The 16,709-nt window shown below is 43.2% G+C and overlaps 1 protein-coding gene across 1 annotated transcript in view; it reads left to right on the forward strand.

Moving 5' to 3' along the window:
* Nucleotides 1-3,730: 3,730 nt before the first annotated feature.
* pkhd1l1.1 (PKHD1 like 1, tandem duplicate 1) overlaps nucleotides 3,731-16,709 on the forward strand; it is a 258,831-nt gene continuing 245,852 nt past the window's right edge. The window contains exons 1-8 of the mRNA XM_068032692.1: nucleotides 3,731-3,764; nucleotides 4,873-4,984; nucleotides 5,331-5,417; nucleotides 5,513-5,657; nucleotides 5,912-5,993; nucleotides 6,615-6,672; nucleotides 10,078-10,171; nucleotides 11,454-11,507. Coding sequence (XP_067888793.1) covers nucleotides 4,912-4,984; nucleotides 5,331-5,417; nucleotides 5,513-5,657; nucleotides 5,912-5,993; nucleotides 6,615-6,672; nucleotides 10,078-10,171; nucleotides 11,454-11,507 — 593 coding nt within the window. The 5' untranslated portion in view covers nucleotides 3,731-3,764; nucleotides 4,873-4,911. The remainder of the gene's footprint in view (nucleotides 3,765-4,872; nucleotides 4,985-5,330; nucleotides 5,418-5,512; nucleotides 5,658-5,911; nucleotides 5,994-6,614; nucleotides 6,673-10,077; nucleotides 10,172-11,453; nucleotides 11,508-16,709) is intronic.

The raw sequence follows: 16,709 nt of genomic DNA on the forward strand, positions 1-16,709 counted from the left end.
CTGCTCCTGGGAAGCCCTCACTGGGGATCAGGGAAGGGACAAAGATCTACCCTGTGAGAAAAGCTCAGAAGCAAGTCCAAGTATCTACAGGCAGAATGGCAACAATAAAATCATAAAAGCAGTAATTTCCCAGCTGCATAAATCTGTGTTCAAAATCTTCAAGTTCCTTACCTGATCTGGCCTACATGTGACTCCATTCCCACAGCAATGTGGTTAACTCTTAACTGCCCTCTGAGATGGCCTGGCAATCATCAAGGGCAATTAGGGATGGGCAACAAATGCTGGCCTTGCCAGCGATGCCCAGATCCTATGAAAGAATTTTTAAAAAATGCTGTCACTTGCTCTTTGACCAGCATATCCTGGCAGAGTCTGTGCCTCTTAATCTCAGTCTATGTTAACCAAAGTGCATTGTGAGTGTGAACCCAGGAAACTAGGAGCTTCAGCAACACAGACACTTGGCGGGTGGACCGCAAGAAGATTCAAAGAGCACGTGGAAACACGGGATAAGTGTTTTGATGTCTGAAACCAGTCACAATTGTCTTATGCCCAGTACGGACCTTCCCTGTGCAGTTTATATTATCACAAATGTCCTGCAAACGGGAGTGAAAATTTACCCTCAGAGTGCTAGACCTGCAATAAGGGCTTGAATGAAAAATGTGAAAACACATTGAAACGTAGAGTAAAATATGCCACCTATTAAACTAAGCACAAAAGATGCTGAAAGTAAGTCCTTGGTCATAATGAGGAGGAACTAGGAGTAAAGGAGATAAATGTTCATCCAGCTGCTGGAGTTGCTGAGACAGATCAGGAGTTTGTTCACATTTATTTTTGTGCTATCCCCATAAGTTCACCTCTCAGCACTTTCCATTTGACAGCAAATAATTTTTACTTTCAGTGTGTAACCCGAAGAAAATAGGGAATTGGAATATTTCAGTCGTGTTTTGAAGAATTGGGGCCCTTTGGAAACGGGGGATAGCTTAGTTTTTCAATATTCTACTTGCTACTTCTCCATAATAAACAGCATCAAACTTCCCAAACAGTCTATAATGAGGTAACCATTACAGACACTGGCATCTGTATCTGATTACCAGAAATGAGGAAAAGGAACATGTCTAAACGTGTTACCTATTGTTAATATTTTAAGTGGCAAGGATTACTGCTTACTGTAATGGGTGGCTGTCCTCATTGATCTAGTTTCCAAAGTTGCTGAGTGCCCTTGTTTTCCAACATGTCTGTACTAGTCATCAAAAAACTAATTGGTTAACACCTGTTATGTAAGTATTTAATACTGTAATACAGCAGAAAATGCTGGAAACACTCAGCAGGTCAGGCAGCATTGATGGAGAGAAAAAACAAATGTTTCAGCTCAATGACCTTTTGTTGTAACTAGAAAATGTTCAAGATGTGACAGGTTTTAAGCAAGCAGAGGCAGGGAATGTTGGGGAGGGGAGGAAAGAAGAAAAGGGTAGGTTGAGTGAATGGCAGGAGAGATTGAATGTGATTGAGATAAAATCTATCTGACGTCTGGATAGCTCAGTTGGTAGAGTATCAGATTTTTTAATCTGAGGGTCCAGAGTTCAAGTCCCTGTTCAGGTGCTCTTCATAAAACACTTTTGTAACTCCGGTGTTTGTGCCATGCCATCACACATTCCGAGCCAGGTACGTTGGCAGTAGAATGTGAAAACTCTGACAGTTGTTTTTGTTGTAAAATTTGACCATTCTGACTGGGTATTCTTTCAATTACAGCAAGAATTCTGCTTTGCCAGATGGCATTGTTTCAATATTAATGGTCAGCGCAGTGGTTAGCACCGCAGCCTCACGGCTCCAGCGACCCGAATTCAGTTCTGTGTACTGCCTGTGCGGAGTTTGCAAGTTCTCCCTGTGACCGCGTGGGTTTTCGCCGGGTGCTCTGGTTTCCTCCCACAGCCAAAGCCTTGCAGGTTGATAGGTAAATTGGCCATTGTAAATTGCCCCTAGTGTAGGTAGGTGGTAGGAGAATGGTGGGGATGTGGTAGGGAATATGGGATTAATGTAGGATTAGTATAAATGGGTGGTTGTTGGTCGGCACAGACTCAGTGGGCTGAAGGGCCTCTTTCAGTGCTGTGTCTCTAAATAAAAATAATAAAATATATTTTAGGTATGAATTTAGTATTATGGATCATTCAGCAAAAAAGTATTTATATATCACCTTTCACAACCTTGGGATGTTCCAAAGCACTTTGCAACCAATGATGTACTTTTTGAAGTGCAGTCACTGTTGTAATGTAGGAAATGTGGCAGCCAATTTGTACACAGCAAACTCCCACCAACAGCAATGTGATAATGACCCGATATTCTGCTTTAGTGATTTTGGCTAAGGGGTAAGTGTTGGCCAGAACACTGGGGAGAACTCCCCTACTTTTCTTTGAAATAGCAACAGGGGGTCTTTTACATTCACCTGAGAAGGGGCTTTCGAATGGAAAATTGCAAATGTAACTTCATTGTTTAAGAAACACGATAGAGAGAAAAAAAACCAAAAATTCTAGTACTGTTTGTCTAACATTTATTGTGGGGAAGTTATTGGATTGAAATTAAGCTATAATTAAGGACAATGTTACTGGAGTACTTAAGGAAATTAGAGCTGATTAGAGAGAGAGAGCCAACATAGATTTGTAAAGAGTAGATCATATCTCACAAACCTAATTGATTTTTTTGAGGTAGAAACTCAAATAGTAGACGGAGGAATGGCAATGGATATAGTTTTTATGGACTTACAGAAGGCATTTGATAAGCTTCCACCCAAGAGATTATTAGCAAAAGTTAAAGCACATAGAATTGAAGTCACATTAATGATTTGGTTAGGTGGTAAAAGACAGAGAGTAGGGATAATATGTAGGTACTCAAGTTGGAAGGAGGCAGCCAATGGTGTCCCACAAGGATCTGTGCTGTAGCCTCAACTATTCGCTATATTATATTCATTTATTTTTATTTTTTTATTTATTTAGAGATACAGCACTGAAACAGGCCCTTCGTCCCACCGAGTCTGTGCCGACCATCAACCACCCATTTATACTAATCCTACACTAATTCCATATTCCTACCACATCCCCACCTGTCCCTATATTTCCCTACCACCTACCTATACTAGGAGCAATTTATAATGGCCAATTAACCTATCAACCTGCAAGTCTTTGGCATGTAGGAGGAAACCGGAGTAAACCCACGCAGACATAGGGAGAACTTGCAAACTCCACACAGGCAGTACCCAGAATTGAACCCGGGTCGCTAGAGCTGTGAGGCTGCGGTGCTAACCACTGCGCCACTGCAGATAACAAAGCCCTTAGCACACAGAAACCATTGCAGGTGGAGACGGTGGTTGCTATGGTTTACTGTTCCACTGCATTGCATTGTAAAACCTTAGCATTGGGAAATTGTAAAACTAGAGCGTAAACAAATAAGCAGACAGAGGCAGAATGACATTGAGTATTGTAATAACATTCATTTAGATAAGACAGGTATTGAAGCGGGTTGTATGCGTTGGGATCGGCCCATTATCCATTCTACCGCTCAAAGTATCTATTAAAGCATCAATGAGCACAAGAGTCAGGCTCGGGTGTCCAGGTGGAACCTCCTTGGGCTAATGTTTACAGCCATGTTGCTCATGGTGACCACAGTGTGCGTGATTTGAATGTTGGTGATGTGATCCAAATATCCAGCGAACTCCTTGCATCCCCACATTGGGAATCCAGAACCTTGGCGGGAAGCAGCCGTTTACCCGGGGAAAGGTAAGGAGACACTCTGTGTCCCTAGAGATCTACACTGTCTCACTCTAGTCACTATTTCCAACGTTGGAATGAGCCAAAGCGCAGGTTACAAACCCCCAGCATTGGGAGTTTAAATTGGGACCAGACAAAAAAATCAGGGTTAGAAAATCCCAGCGATGCTGTTGGTGGATGGAATTTGGTTTTTGACTTTAAGTTGATGGATCTTCCTCAGCCTTCTCTGGTCCAGTTATCAAAAATTGTGTGTGATAACATCGATCAGGCAAATCAGGAATGGTGTACTACAGCATATAGACTGAGCAAATCAGAAAGTATATGCTTTAACATACAGGTTAAACAAATGCACATGGTCTACAGTAACGTATAGATTCGGTAAATCAGCAATTATATATAATGATCTATATTCCAAGTCCTGACTCCCTCTCTGCCTCAGTATTCACTGATTCAATAGAATCCGCAGCAGGTCTGGCAGCATCTGGAGGGAGAGAGAGAGAAAAAAAAACAGTTAACGTTTCCAGAATGTTCTGTTTTTATTTCAGATTTCCAGCATCTGCAGTATCGGTTCGCACTCACGATTCTGACTGAATTGGGACAATATAACCAGCCAATCGCGTTATCCCCAGATAAATGGGGTAAACACTGAGCTGCTGTCTTTAATATTCTGTGTCTCATGCTCCCCAATAGGGAGAACATGTGTGCTTTATTGGGGGAAAAATCTAGTTGGAAACACCGTGACCTTGGATGTTTGAAATGAACACCAACCGAATTCTGGTGCATTTTAAAACCGGAAATGAGTGCAAAATCCATTGATGTGACCCTTGAATGAAATCTACTTTTTTATAATATTTAAAGCCATTGACCACTGAAATTAAAAAACAACACAGAAAGTGCTGGAAATACTCAGCAGGTCAAGCAGCATTTGTGGAGCGAGAAAAACACGAGTTAACGTTTTCAGGTCTGTGTCCTTTCATCAGAACTGGAGATTTAACAGCTTGTCAGCAAGTACGGGCAAAGTGGAGTTGGGAAGGAGACAACAAGGTGGAGGGCAGGGCTGAGTCAATCACAGTGGATGTGTCCAGCCTGATGTTGGCTAATGTGCTCCTTCTCCCAGCAGACAGACGGAGAGGGGAACAGGAGTTGTGGGCTGGCAATGGCAGGCCAGTCGCTGCGGTGGAGTTTGGCTATCGCTCTGTGTCTCAGTCTCTGCTCACTGGCCGGATCAGGTAAAGACAGATCAACTCAAAACAGCCCGAGCACAGCCTAGTGCTATCACGAATCTTAACCGCCTGTGCTCAGTAAGTGCCAGGCGGCTTTTCGAAATCGCATTTATCGAACTGTATTTTTTTTATCAGAGTTCAATCAATCATGATACTAAACCCAAATTTAACGAATTTAACAAGGAGCTATCACCAACTGTCTAGCTCCCCTTATATCTATCTAATCGGCTATCTGTCTCTATTTATATTATCTATCCATCTTTCTCTCTATTTATCTACCTATAGTATCCATCACTGTTTATCTGTCTCATCTATTAAATCTCTACCTCTCTATTTATTTATTTATTATCAGTTTCCCAAGCCGTTCCCAGAGTTTTTGATGTCTATCCTCGCCACGGCAGCAAAAATGGAGCAACCAGGCTGACGATTAAAGGACAGGGTAAGGCAGCAAGATTGTTCCCCCCCAATCCCCAATGGGCTGATTGATCAACCTCTCTGCTGCTGCTCCTAATCTACTTTGGCCTGCCTTGACAGGATTCTCGGGAGAGAAGCAGTTTGACTTCAGAGCAGCAAATGAAAAGCTGGGCACCAGCGTGCAGCTGCTGTCGGAAACCAGGTCCATCCCCTGCGATGTGGAGCAAGATTCCAGTCATGAAACACAGGTCATTTGCTACACCAGGTACAAATACATCCAGTCTCCCTGTACTGGCAACCCTGCAAGGCTTCCTAAAAGTAAAAAAAAAAATCATCTCCTAGTCAGAAAACCAAAGGTCAGCATTTATTGTCCATCCCTTTGACACCCAGACGATCAAAATGAAAGATTTTGAATGCTGCTTTGGTTGTTGATAGTGAGAGCTTTGCTGATGTTGCATTAAGGACTCGATGTGTAAAACATGTTCCTTTGGTTTAAATGAATGTTTTCCCTTGTTTTAGACCTCTACCAGAAGACAGCTACCATGTTGTAGTGAGTGTAGATGGGTTTCCTATTGATGGCAGCAACACAATGATCTTTAAGGTAAGTGGAACATTTTTAAACACATACATACATACTCCCAGACCAAGCCTTTCATGTGTTGTTCATTCTATGATAACCTTGACTGATAAATATAATGGGGAAACTGTGCTGTGATCCTAACATGTAAAAAAAAATCAAAATTTGGCACTTTAAAGGTGTAGCCACTGCTGGCTCTTAAAAGGTCTTTGCACCCGCCACACACATTTAGTGAGTGAAAGAATCCATCCTGCCAGTCAGACTTGGGTCCATGTTCAATTTCTTGTGGAAAGACTAAGAGGTAAAAGGCAGGGGAGTGGGACTCGGTGAGTTGCTCTTGCAGAGAGCTGTCACAGACATGATGGGCTGAATGGCCTCCTTCTGTGCTGTAAGCATTCTATGATTTTATGATTCTGTTGGTAGATTTTCACCCTACCTGTCTAGGCTGTGATCTGAAGGAACGGCTCACTCGCCAATTATAGAATCTGCCCAAATTTCATTCCATGCATATGTACCCCTCCCCCATTATGTTCAGGAAAAGACCAACTATTGGGAATACAGGAGATAAAACAAACACCCACCTTCCAACTGAAGCTCAAGACCGTGATTTCACCAGATATTAATTTATTACTTTTCTTTTAACAGTCACAACGCTATTACACCCCAACTATTGATGGGATTTCACCAGTGTCTGGATTGCCAGGTCTGTGCTAAAACTATGTTCTTAGATATTTTCACGAGTCAGAGAAGAAAATCCGAAAATCCCCCTAAAATACCACACATGCAACTTGCATGTCGTATTCACCTTCCCATGGAAGTAGCATGTGAATAGGAGGAACGGATAAACTTTGGTACATTCATGAAACACCCAGACTGATTGATAAAATCATATCGATCGGGAGCTGAGTAGGAGGAGTGCAGTCCAGGTTTTGCAGACAGCTGATTGTCTTAGACAAGGCCTAACATTGCATTTCCTAACAACAGATCCTTCTCATATCAACAACTCTGTGTTCTCAACAACACTGTTTCAGCTTCTGGACTTTCCAATATTTGAACTCCTGGGAGTTTTTGTATTTATTCTCAGGATGTGCATTTGTTGCCCTGAGAATGTGGCGATGGGGCTTCTGCTTGATACAAGTTAATGGCTTGCTAGGACACTTCAGAGGGAAATTAAGTGTCAACTACATTGCTGTGGAACTAGAGTCACATATAGGGCACCTATATCTTCATACAAAGGGGAGTAGAAATCTGGAACTCTCTCTCACAAGAAACTGTCAAGGCTGGGCACAAATTGAATATTTCAGATCTGAAATTGATAGATTTTTGTGAGGCAAGGGAATTAAGGGATAGGGAACCAAGGTGGATTAGATGGTGTTAGGACACTAATCAGCCGTCGAATAGCAGGGGGACTGAATGGTCTCCTCCTGTTCCTGTGTTTCTACTGGATAATAATGACGACAGTTTTCTTTCCCTGAAGGACAGTTGTGAACCAGTTGGGTTTTTACAATAATCCAACAGCTTCGTGGTTACTTTTGCTGGTATCAGATTTTTATTTCCAGATTTGTTTCTTTTTAAATTGAATTCAAATTCTCAAACTGCCCGGAATGTACTAGAGATGTTCGTTGAAGTTAAAAGAGGAAATGAGTCAGGACCTGCCATTGGGCTCTGGATCTCTGCTCATTTCTCCCGACCTCCAGCTTCATTTTTGCCCGCAGATTGGCAGACTGTCCAGGGAAACCACATGAACATACGAATATACGAATTAGGAGCAGGACTAGGCCACTCGGCCCCTCGAACCTGCTCCGCCATTCAATAAGTTCATGGCTGAACTGATTACTCCACATTTCTACCTGTCCTCGATAACCTTTCACCCCCTTGCTTATCAAGAATCTATCTACCTCTGCCTTAAAAATATTCAAAGACTCTGCTTCCATTGCATCTTAAGGAAAAGAATTCCAAAGACTCATGACCCTCTGAGAGAAAAAAATTCTCCTCATCTCTGTCTTAAATGGGCGACCCCTTATTTTTAAACAGTGACCCCTAGTTCTAGATTCTCCCACAAGGGAAAACATCCTTTCCACATCCACCCTGTCAAGACTCCTCAGGATCTTATATGTTTCAATCACGGTGCCTCTTACTCTTCTGAATTCCAGCGGATACAAGCCTAGCCTGTCCAATCATTCCTCATAAGATAGCCTGCCCATTCCAGGTATTAGTCCAGTAACCTTCTCTGAACTACTTCCAACGCATTTACATCCTTCCTTAAATAAGGAGACCAGTACTGTACACAGTACTCCAGATGTGGTCTCACCAATGCCCTGTATAGCTGAAGCACAACCTCCCTACTTTTGTATTCAATTCCACTTGTGATAAACAATAACATTCTATTCGCTTTCCTAATTGTGTGCTGTACCCGCATACTAACCTTTTGCGATTCATGCACTCGGACACCCTGATCCCTGTGCATCTCAGAGCTCTGAAATCTCTCACCATTTAGATAATATGCTTTTTTTTATTCTTCCTGCCAAAATGGACAACTTCACATTTTCCCACATTATACTCCATTTGCCAGATTTGTGCCCACTCACTTAACAATATCTATATCCCTTGGTAGCCTCCTTATATCCTCTTCACAACCTACTGTCCTACCTATCTTTGTGTCATCAGCAAACATACCTTCGGTCCCTTCATCTAAGTCATTTATATAAATTGTAAAAAGTTGAGGCCCCAGCACAGATCCCTGTGGCACACCACTCGTTACATCTTGCCAACAGAAAATGACCCATTTATGCCTACTCTCGTGTTTCCTGTTAGCTAGTCAATCTTCTATCCATGCCAATATGTTAGCCCCTACACCATGAGCTTTTATTTTTTGCAATAACTTTTGATGTGGCACCTTATCAAATGCCTTCTGGAAATCTAAGTACAATCCATCCACCAGTTCTCCTTCATCCACAGCACATGTAACTCCCTCAAAGAACTCTAATAAATTGGTTAAACATGATTTCCCTTTCACAAAACCATGTTGACTCTGCCTGATTACCTTCAATTTTTCTAAATGCCCTGCTATAATGTCTTTAATAATAACTTCTAATATTTTCCCTAAGACAGATGTTAAGCTAACTGGCCTGTAGTTTCTTGCTTTCTGTCTCCCTCCCTTTTTCAATAAAGGGTTTACATTCGCTATTTTCCAATCTAAAGGAACCTTCTACGAATCTAGGGAATTTTGGAAAATTAAGACTAACGCATCAACTATCTCACTTGCCACTTTTTTTAAGACCCTAGGATGAAGTCGATCAGGACCTGGGGACTTGTCAGCCTGCAGCTCCAACAGTTTGTTTAGTACCACTTCCCTGGTGACTGTAATTTTATTGAGTTGCTCCCTCCCTTCCATTTTCTGACTTACAGCTAACTCTGGGATGTTACTTGTATCCTGTATAGTGAAGATGAATGGGTTATCTGGGGTCTCCACTGAAGTTACTGCACAATGTCAGGAAACCCCAACCGCCACCCAGTCCCCTCGCCGTGGGAATTTTGAGCCAATGGCTTGAACAGGCACCATACCTCCGCTATCTCTCTCCCATTTCTATTTCTGGTCTTTGTAATGACTTTCCGCTTGACCTCCTACTCACTGCCCCCGCCCCCTTTTGGAGCTTTTGGTTTGTCCCTTTTTATTTCTGTTTTTCTCTGCTGTGTTCACTGTCTTACCAAGCTGGTTTCTCCTCCCTTTTGTGATGACTATTGCGTATTATCCTGCAGTTTTCGGCTGTTGCACCTTCTCTGTAACCGCAGCTAGTTCAGCCTCCACCCCGACTTGTTTTGCTCTTCCAATAGTGGCCATGGGATCTTTTACATCCACCCAAGACAGCAAACAACGATCTCGATTTACCATCTCATCCAAAAGACAGCACCTCTGACAGTGCAGCACTCTCTGTGTCAGCCTAGATTATGTGCACAAGTCTCTGGAGTGGGGCTTGAACCTATGACTTTAGAAATAATACCTGTGTTAATGTTATAACGAGTTCTAACTTTGTGTACTGTGCTTCAGTGACAAGGTTCTTTAACCTTTTTACTTAATTCGCTATTCCTTATTCCTTTCGGTTGCTAGGTCAACTCATTACCATCCGAGGGAGTATTTTTACTGATATATATGGCAGTAATAAACTAAAGGATTCCAATTACAGAAACACCAGGATTTTGAGGTAAAAATGTACCTTTGAGAAAAGTGTGTAGACACAGCCCAGCCATAAACACAATGCAGTTTGGATCAGACTCAAGTGGCTCAGTGGGTTATTCCCATTCCTCTGATGTATGAAAGTAGCTTCTTGATCAGGGTGTTGGAATGTGGTTCAGTCATAGCACTGAATTCGCATAAATTGTGATGATGTGCAGTTTTCTTTTTCACCTTTTGACCTTCATCGTCACTGGGTCAAAATCCTGGGCTGATTGTGGGAGGTCACAGTTTGGGTTGTCCTTGTCCTTGAGAATCTTCAAACTAAAACATCTAGCCAAAAGAACAGAGACAACACAGCAAGGAAAAGTCTTTTCAACACATCAGAGGATGATCATTGAATCAAATCTTTTGCCAAGAAGTCCCGTTCTACTCTCTTAGTTATGGATCTCTTAGTATATGGGGTCTATCAGCATTTGTAGGTTGGTGTCTGTGGTAACTAAAGCTCATTACTTGTGTTTTTCAAAACTTGAGGCTGAACTTTTAGGCCCCGATGAGGGAGTGATCAGGTTCTAGCACGGTTCCCTGGCTCCATTCTGCTCCCAGGACATTTTCCCGGACGCGGAATTGGGGGTTGGGTGGCAGGGCTGTCCACCTGCAAGCGACAGAGAGTCAAATTGGCCTTGTTAATGACCACTTAAGGCCTATTGTCGTAAGCCGACTGGAAAACTCCAGGTCCCTGGAGGTGTAGGGAAACTGTGTAGCTGCCTGGAGCCAGTCTCCTATCGGCAGACTGGGCAGGGGATGGTGGGCAGCACTCCAGGCAGGCTTAGAGGCCTTCCCCATCTGCCTGGCTACAGCTGCAGCTGTAGGCCACCATGTGCAAGGGCTTCCTCTCCACAATTGTAGCCCGGCTGCTAAAGGCTTTTATTATTTGAAATTTTAAAAAGTTGGAGAGAGGGCGCCTCCATCTTGGGGTACCTTACCTCACTTAACCTGAAAGGCCAGCTTCTGCTACTTAATTGCTGGAGGGCCTCTTATTGAACCTCCAGCTTCGCGAACCCACCCACTGTCTTTAATTGGACGATGAGTATGCCCTTTGGCCACTAATCGGCCAATTCGGGGAAAATCACAGCTGAGTGAGTATTCCCCACACAGTGAGGCCTTCTGACCCCATTCTGAACCTGACGGCGGGAAAAATCTTGCCTTTGGCCTTTCTTATTAAGAATGAAAAGCCTTGAAAATAAAAGTTATAAACAGAAACTGCAAATAACACCGAGTAACTAATCACGTGATGTGTTTTTCAATTCCAGAGTCTACGCTGGAGGAAGGCTATGTGACCTCCTTCACCCTCATTCGGACACATTGTGAGTTTTGTAACACAGATTGCAAGATAGTTATGGATGATCAAATTCCATCTGGCCTGCTTTAGTTCATCTATCCGGTCTGATTCTCTAGTCCTCCCACTGCAGTATCCAATTCAGTGATTCAGGATTTCCATTTACATATTTTGTCCAACTCGTCCTGTAATTTCTGACCTACCTCCTCCAATTCCAGTGCCCCTCCAGTTGAATGCCATCTGCAGAGGTCATCAATTTGGGTTTCTGCACATGCCATTGTTACTACACTCCTAACCAATCTCCCTGGGTCACTCTATTCAGTACGCTGCCTTCCCCCACCCATCCTGCCTCCTCTTAGCAGTATCTTTCAGCCAATAGGAAGAGATGCTTCAGGTACAGACTAGGAATATTCCAACAAGGGTGAAAGGTAGGGGAACCAAGAACAGGGCCCCTTGGATGACGAGGGAGATAGAGATTATGATGAAACAAATAATAAGGGTGTATGATGCATGTCAGGTGAACACATCAAGTGAGAATCAGGCCATATAAAATAAAGTTGAGAGGGGAGGTGAAGAGGAAAATAAGACTGGCAAAGATAGAATGAGAATAGGATGGCAGTCAACACAAAAGGGAACCCAAAGATCTACCAGCATATAAATAGAAAGCGAATAGTAAGAGGTGGAGTGGGGCCTATTCGAGACAAAGAGGGTAATATATGTTTAGAGGCGCAGGGTAAGGCTAATATACTTAATGAGTACTTTGTATCCGTGTTCACTAAGGGAATAGAATCTCTCAAAATATCAGCGGAAGCGGAGAGAGTAGAGGCATTGGATAGGATAAAAATTGAGAGAGAGGAGGTATTAAAAAGGCTGGCTATGCTTAGGGAAGGTAAATCACCTGGTCCGAATGCGAAAGGAAGTGGGGATGGAGAAAGTGGAAGGGCTTGCCTTAATTTTGCAATCTTCCTTGGATACTGACATGATGCCAGAGGATTGGAGAGTGACAAATATGACGCACTTATTCAAGAAAGGGTGTAAGGACAGTCCTAGCAACCACAGGTAGTTGGTTTAACATCAGTGGTGGGTAGGGTTTTAGAAACAATAATCAGGGAATATATTAACAAATACTTTTCTTATTCGTTCGTGGATTGTGGGTATCACTAGCCAGGCCAGCATTTGTTGCTCATCCCTGATTGCCCTTGACCACCGAGAGCCTTGCTAGGCTATTTCAGTTAGGAGTCAATGACATTGCTGTAAATCTGGGGCCATATGTAGGCCAGACCAGGTAAGGACGGCAGATTTCCTTCAGTAAAGGACATTAGTGAACCAAGTGGGTTTTTGCAACAATCAATGATAGTTTCATGGCACCATTATTGAGACGTGCTTTCAATCTCATATTTTTATTAATTAATTGAATTTTTATTAATTAATTCAATTTAAATTCCACCCGCTACCATGATGGGATTTGAACCCATGTCCCCAGGACATTAGCCTGGGCCTCAGGACAAAAAGCAGGGCAAATCCAACCTGGCCAATTACCGCCCTGTTAGTCTACTCTCAATCATCAATAAAGTGATGAAAGGGGTCATCAACAGTGCTATCAAATGGCACTTGCTTAGCAATAACCTGTTCACTGATTCTCAGTTTGGGTTCTGCCAGGGCCACTTAGCTCCTGACCTCATTACAGCCTTGGTCCAAACGTGGACAAAAGAGCTGAACTCCAGAGGTGAGGTGAGAGTGACTGCCCTTGACATCAAGGCAGCATTTGACCGAGTATGGCATCAAGGAGCCCGAGCAAAATTGGAGTCAGTGGGAATTGGGGAAAACTCGCAGCTGATTGGAGTCATACTTAGCACAAAGGAAGATGGTTGTGGTTGTTGGAGGTCAGTCACCTCAGTCCCAAGCTATCATTGCAGGAGTTCTTCAGGGTAGTGTCCTAGGCCCAACCACCTTCAGCTGCTTCATCAATGACCTTCTCTCCAGCATAAGGTCAGAAGTAAGGATGTTCGCTGATGATTGCGCAATGTTCACCATTCGCAACTCCTCAGATACTGAAGCAGCCCATGTCCATATACAGCAAGACCTGGACAATATCCAGGCTTGGGCTGATAAGTGGCAAGTAACATTTGCGCCAGAGAAGTGTCAGGCAAAGACCATCTCAAACAAGAGAGAATCTAATCATCTCCTCTTGATGTTCAATGGCATTACCATTGCGGAATCCCCAACTATCAACATATTGGGGGATACCGTTGACCAGAAACTGAACTGGAAGAGCCATTTAAATACTATGGCTACTGAGCAGGTCAGAGGCTCAGAATTCTGTGGCGAGTAACTCACCTTCCGACTCCCCAAAGCCTGTCTACCATCTACAAGGCACAAGTCAGGAATGTGATGGAATACTCTCCAATTGCCTGGATGGGTGCAGCTCCAACAACACTCAGGAAGCTCAACACCATCCAGGACAAAGCAGCCCGCTTGATTGGCACCCCATCCACCACCTTCAAGATTCAATCCCTTCACCACCGACGTACAGTGGCAGCAGTGTGTACCATCTACAAGATGCACTGCAGCAACTCACCAAGGCCCCTTAGACAGCACCTTTCAAACCCAGCACCTCTACCACCTAGAAGGACAAGGGCAGCAGATGCATGGGAACAGCACCACCTACAAGTTCCTCTCCAAGCCACACACCATCCTGATATGGAACTATATCACCGTTCCGTCACTGTGTCAAAATCCTGGAATTCCCTTCCTAACAACACTGTGGGTGTACCTACACCACATAGACTGCAGTGGTTCAAGAAGGCAGCTCACCACCACCTTCTCAAGGGCAATTAGGGATGGGCAATAAATGCTGGCCTAGCCAGCAAAGCCCACATCCATGAATGAATTAAAAAAGGTGGTTTTTCAGACTGAAGGATGGTAGACAGTGGTGTTCCCCAAGGATTGGTGCTGGGACCAGTGATTTTTTTTGTTCTATATAAATTATTTGGATCTTGAAATACAGAATAAGATCTCAAAATTTGCTGATGACACCAAAGTTGGAGTTGCGGCAAACAGTGAGGATGATATGAACTGCCTGCAACAGGACATAGATAGGCTAGCGCAGTGGGCAGACAGGTACCAGATGGAATTTAATACTGACAAGTATGAGGTGATGCATTTTGGCAGAGCGAACAGGGGGAGGCAACATATACTTAATGGCACAGTTCTAAAGAGTGCGCAGGAAAAGTTTTCTACAGCGAACAAGGTTTAAGAAGAATACTGGGCCCCAATGAAAAGCTACATCTACCTACAATCAAGGACTCTACAGTGAGCTCTAAGAACTGTAACAAAAACTTTTCAGATATTGCCTCAAACCTTTCCACTTTATTTTTCTTCTCTTTTGTGTCTCTGTTTGCATGTATATCACGGATGTATGCTAGCGTGGATGTGTCATGTATCCATAGGCGTCAACCGAGTTAGAGTTTAAGTTCAAGTTTAATAAATTTCAACTTTTCTTCTTTAAACCTAAGAAAACCTGTTTGTGCTGGTTTCTTTGCCTTATAATTGGAAAGCGGTGAACAAGGATTTACCAAGGGGGTGCTAGAAACAGTGTGTTTAAAATTAAACCCTGTTACAGTAAGACCCAGTGAAGGCTGAGAGGAAGCCCTAGACCTCTTTCTCAACAAGGTGTGAATTTGGCTTTGGCAGTAGTGTAAATTGAGAGATCTTAAATTTGCAGTCAGTTTACATCACACCTGATTCTCATTTCCATTCAAGCTGATTCACTATCGCCTGTTTTGTGTTTCAGCACTAAGCTCAATTCCACCCCCAATTTCTTATCCATACCCAAGTTCTACCCTGAATTTTGCAACTTTGTGCTTGACAAACAGCCTTTAAGGTGGAAGTTTAGCAGGAAACGTTCTGGAAGCCTGGGTACAACATGTTATAAGGCTTACCCCAATCGATGAATGAAGGATTTCCTCTATGGATTCAATCCTTCCATTCAATTAATAAATTGTACAAAGTAGCTATATTATTGAATATGTTGAGTTGAGTGGGCTAATGCATGGCAGATGCAGTATAATGTGGATAAATGTGAGATTATCCACTTTGGGAACAAAACAGGAAGGCAGATTATTATCTGAACGGCTATAAACTGAGAGGGGAATATGCAGTGAGACCTGGTTGTTCTCGTACACCAGTCGCTGAAGGTAACCATGCAGGTGCAATAGGTGGTAAAAAAGGCAAATGGTATGTCAGCCTTCATAGCAAGAGGATTCGAGTACTGGAGCAGGGATGTCTTGCTGCAATTATACAGGGCCTTGGTGAGGCCACACCCGGAAAGAGTTGCTTGTCGGGAAATCTACAGAAGAGCAGTGGGGGGCATTCAAAAAGGAAATGGGGAGGGTACAGGCCCAATATGTTCCCTCTAGGGTAATAGGTAGGAGCAACAAACCCAGAGAACCATGGATGACCAAAAACATTCAGGGTACGATGAGTAGGAAAAGAGAGTCTTTTAGCAAATGCAAGGAGAGCAAATCAATGGAAGCATTAGTGGAGTACAGAAAGTGTAGGATGGAGCTTAAGAAAGCAATTAGAAGAGCAAAGAGGGGATATGAGAAAGCTCTGGCTGGTAAAAGTAGGGAAAATCCCAAGATATTCTATAAGTATATCAATGGGAAGAGGATAACCAGGGAAAGAGTAGGACCCATTAGGGACCAAGGGGGAAATCTGTGGATGGAGTCAGAGGACATTGGTAGGGTGTTGAACGAATACTTCACATCTATCTTCACCCAAGAGAATGAGGATGTAGATATGGAACTTAGAGAGAGACTGTGAGGTTCTTGAGCAAATTGTCATCGGGAGTGACAAGGTATTGGAGGTTTTGGCAGGCTTAAAAGTGGACAAATCTCCAGGTCCGGACGATTTGTGTCCTAGGATGCTGTGGGAGGCGAGGGTGGAGATTGCAGGGGTTCTGACCCAAATTATTAATTCCTCTCTGGCCACGGGGGAGGTGCCAGAGGACTGGAGAACAGCCAATGTGCTCCCACTATTTAAGAAAGGTTGCAGAGATAAGCCAGGGAACTATAGACCAGTGAGTCTCACGTCAGTTGCAGGGAACCTATTGGAGAAAATTCTGAAGGACAGAATCTATCTCCACTTGGAGAGGCAAAATTTGATTAGGAATAGTCAGCATGGCTTTGTCAGAGGGAGGTCATGCTTAACAAATTTGATTGAATTTTTT

Source organism: Heterodontus francisci, chromosome 5 (genome assembly GCF_036365525.1).
Source record: "Heterodontus francisci isolate sHetFra1 chromosome 5, sHetFra1.hap1, whole genome shotgun sequence".
Classification (NCBI taxonomy): Eukaryota; Metazoa; Chordata; class Chondrichthyes; order Heterodontiformes; family Heterodontidae; genus Heterodontus; species Heterodontus francisci.